This window comes from Panthera uncia, chromosome B1 (assembly GCF_023721935.1).
Source record: "Panthera uncia isolate 11264 chromosome B1, Puncia_PCG_1.0, whole genome shotgun sequence".
Lineage (NCBI taxonomy): Eukaryota > Metazoa > Chordata > Mammalia > Carnivora > Felidae > Panthera > Panthera uncia.
The window spans coordinates 63,950,393-63,953,775 of NC_064811.1; the positions used below are offsets into that span (position 1 = coordinate 63,950,393).

The 3,383-nt window shown below is 34.9% G+C and overlaps 1 protein-coding gene across 3 annotated transcripts in view; it reads right to left on the minus strand.

Annotated features, from left to right (window-relative positions):
* The window catches only part of ANTXR2 (ANTXR cell adhesion molecule 2), a 153,149-nt gene that overhangs the window by 147,828 nt on the left and 1,938 nt on the right, over positions 1-3,383 (minus strand). For all 3 annotated transcript variants that reach the window (XM_049632104.1, XM_049632106.1, XM_049632105.1), the window contains exons 2-3: positions 2,944-3,015; positions 807-878 (exon numbers count right to left, since the gene is read on the minus strand). In XM_049632104.1, the coding sequence (XP_049488061.1) occupies positions 807-878; positions 2,944-3,015 (144 nt within the window). The remainder of the gene's footprint in view (positions 1-806; positions 879-2,943; positions 3,016-3,383) is intronic.

Below are 3,383 nucleotides of genomic sequence, written 5' to 3' on the forward strand. Positions count from 1 at the left end.
AAATAAGTTCTTTCCCTGAGTCCTTTTAAATATTATGGTTCCTTAACTAAAATTTAAATAAAAAATTGAAACAAACAAATAAGAATTATGTTCTCTTGACATTTTTAAAGAAAAAAATAATTTATAAAAAAAGCTGTATTCAAGTATAACTTTTCAGAAATCTGCATATTAAGCAAAACACAGCTTTCACAAGATTATATATTTTTTTCATTTACATGTATAATCTTTGTATTTGTATTTATATATCTTTATATATATTTAAACATATAATATATATTTTATTTGTATATATTTATAAATTTATATATAATATTATATGTATATACATTATAAATAAAACTAGCAAGTTCCTTTACAAGGATAAATATATTCAGCATCGGTGGACCTCAGCATAAGACTGAAGATCTGTGATGTCTCCTGAATCTAGTAATTATACAAAGAGATCTATATCTCTCTCCTCCCTAATGTTCTGCAAATTCCTAGTCGATTAATATATTACATTTAAACAAGAAAGATGTAGAACTACTTATAGCAAAAGAGAGGTAGAAAGCAGCAAATACACCACTAAGGCAGAGATCTGGGTTTCATTGTACATTCCATGGACAATACGAATGATATTGATTTTCAGATTATCTGGTCTTTTATATTACGCATACCTCCTTTCCTTTCTATTAGTGAAGAGAGCTGAATTGTCTGTGCATTTGTTTGAGTCCACTGAGAGGCCCGAATCACCACTTGGAAATATCAATCATTCCTTCCAGATTAGTCTCTACTAAGAGCCTACAATGAAATGATAATGCACTAACCTGTCTCCAGTTAATGGCAAAATAATGGTTGCTTGAGAAGAAAATACAATGAAAGATAATCTCATTTGAGGGCTGCAAAATAAGAAAAGAGGCAGTTAAAACATTTTTAAAAGAAATATTGATACAATACAGATATATAGTTATGGAGTCTCAGTTAAAATCGGACTCTGATGGTCCAGGCTTCTTTTAAATAGAACTCCCTAAATAGATACACTAACTCTGCTTAACATTACTGCATAAGCCATTTTGGATTCAATCAGTGCTTCTCAGCACTCAAGCAATCCTCCATGACCCATAGGGCCATTTAAGGAAGAGACTAACTAGAAAGATAAATTCTAGGCCAATGTAAAATCCTTTTGTAGAAAACACTTCTTCCCTTGGTTCTACCTCATCTCCTTAAAGGAAGCCAGACCCTTCTGAGTGATTGTCATTAACAATATTTAGGGCTACGGAGCAGCTGGTTTGATTTAATCACCACAATTACGATAGGAGTTCAAACAAAAGCTATCTGGAAGTAAGAATACTTATAGAGTGCCATGGACAATGTGAAAGAGACCAAGCAATTAGTTTGATTAGACATTTTCAATTGCCCAAGTCTCAAACATCATATTTCTATATGGCAACACCTGCCCCAGTTAGCTACATCCTTTAAGCTTGGGCATTTATCTCACGTAATGGTTCTTGACTCCATGACACTCTATGCAACTATTACTAAGATCTGAAACTGCAGATAGGAAACAAAGATCTGTAAACTAAAGATCAGAATGATCTCAAAGACTTATCCATATTTGAAGTCATTCTCTTCAGCAGTCACCCTTTATTCACTTCCTACAATGTTTTATGAGTCAGTAACTAAGCAACTAAATTTGAGCCAGAGAACTGTGTATTACAGAATTCCAACGTGCAAACAAGACCAAATAAATAAAGGCCCCACTTCTTAAAAACGTTGTATTGAAAGGATCCGTTGCTTTCGATCAAAATCTGTGTGATACGTTCTGCACTCTCAGATTAAATCAGAAAATTTATAAACAACTGTCTCTACTGCCTTTAACATTTAAAGATATAGGGCTTATTTATTTTTCTTTCCTAGACAGTTTTACTTCAGACCCTGTCCAGAAATGAGAGTGTTATACTTGGCTTCTTAAGCAGGAGACTGATGATTGAACATGGACAAGCATACATTTTTATAGGGATAAGTTTACTGCTGCCAATAACCGAAAGCAAGGATTGCCTAGGCCTCTACAGATTGTTTGAAGTTACTTGCAACATGACTTTCAAAATGTTTTGATCATCCAAGCCTGTTTTACAGAAAACATTTGGGCTAACAAGACTGAAAGAAGCAATATTTAATGATACACTCCTTTTTGTGTCCTTTGCATTATCTTGATAAACTTGCATTTGCTCGTTGCATTTTTTCCTTTAAAAAAAAGAAAGAAAAAGAAGGCTCAAAAGCCCGGTGTCCTGGGGTTATTTTTAAACAGAGATGCCACTAATTTCTAGTTACCTCTAAATAAGAGAGTAAGCTGGATTTCATAGCAGTTATGCTTTTTATAGGAGAGAAAACCAGTCTTTCCTAGTAAGGCTTATTGCATATATAGAACAGTTAAATTTTAAACCAGCCACACACCCACACATTGGGTAAACACAACTCTTTCTTTAAACACACACAAGTGCCTTTTCTGGTAGTGGGTTATTAACACATGTTCATTTGAAGTTTACCAACACTTTTTTTTTTCTTAATGAGGACCTCTACAATGCTAAGAACTGTGTGGAAAGAAAAATATATTATGGATACTATTAGCATAAAATTTGTTTAATGTGATAAATTATGAGAAAGCATAACTTAAATTCAAAACAGATGAAAATTCAGAAAGGAAAAGACATTTGGAATAGTATTTGAAGATGCTTCCCCAGGGCCTGAGCCAAATTTCTGGGATCCAGATGATAAAAGCCCTGAAGAACTGAAGGGCTGTCCTAATAACTACATGTATGTAATAATGATCTTGAGGCACTGAAAAATCAACATCTCAGTAAAGACTCTCCCTAAAAAGTTTTCAAAAAAGGGATACCTTACACTTCAGTCTACTTCCTTCCACCTCAAACCTCCCTACCTAGAAAAGTAAAGTGGGAGAAATACCTCACAAATCTCTCTGTAAGTTGCTGGACAAAATTGTAAATTTCAATCCAATTGTTTGCCACACTCCCAGACCTGTAAAATGAAAACGAACTGATCAGAAAAAACAAAAACAGAAACAAAAAAAAAAAAAAATATTTACATACGGTAACCTGACCTCTTCTTCAAGCAAAATAAGTGTATCAGTAGCTAAAACTTAGGTGCTAGAAGAATCAAGGAAATCAAGCCATCTTCTAGGACCACCTGCCCAGTTGTTTGGAGTAGATCTCAACTCTTCAAAATAAACACAACCTCCCCTCACAGGAAATGAAAAACACCCTGAGTGTGTGGACCCTAGGTTTTCCTGGCCACAATGAAAGCGCAGTGATCAGGATAAGACCAGGCAAACTAGCCAGTGAGGAGGTAAGGACAAGGCCGGGGGGGGGGGGGGGGGGGGGGGGGGG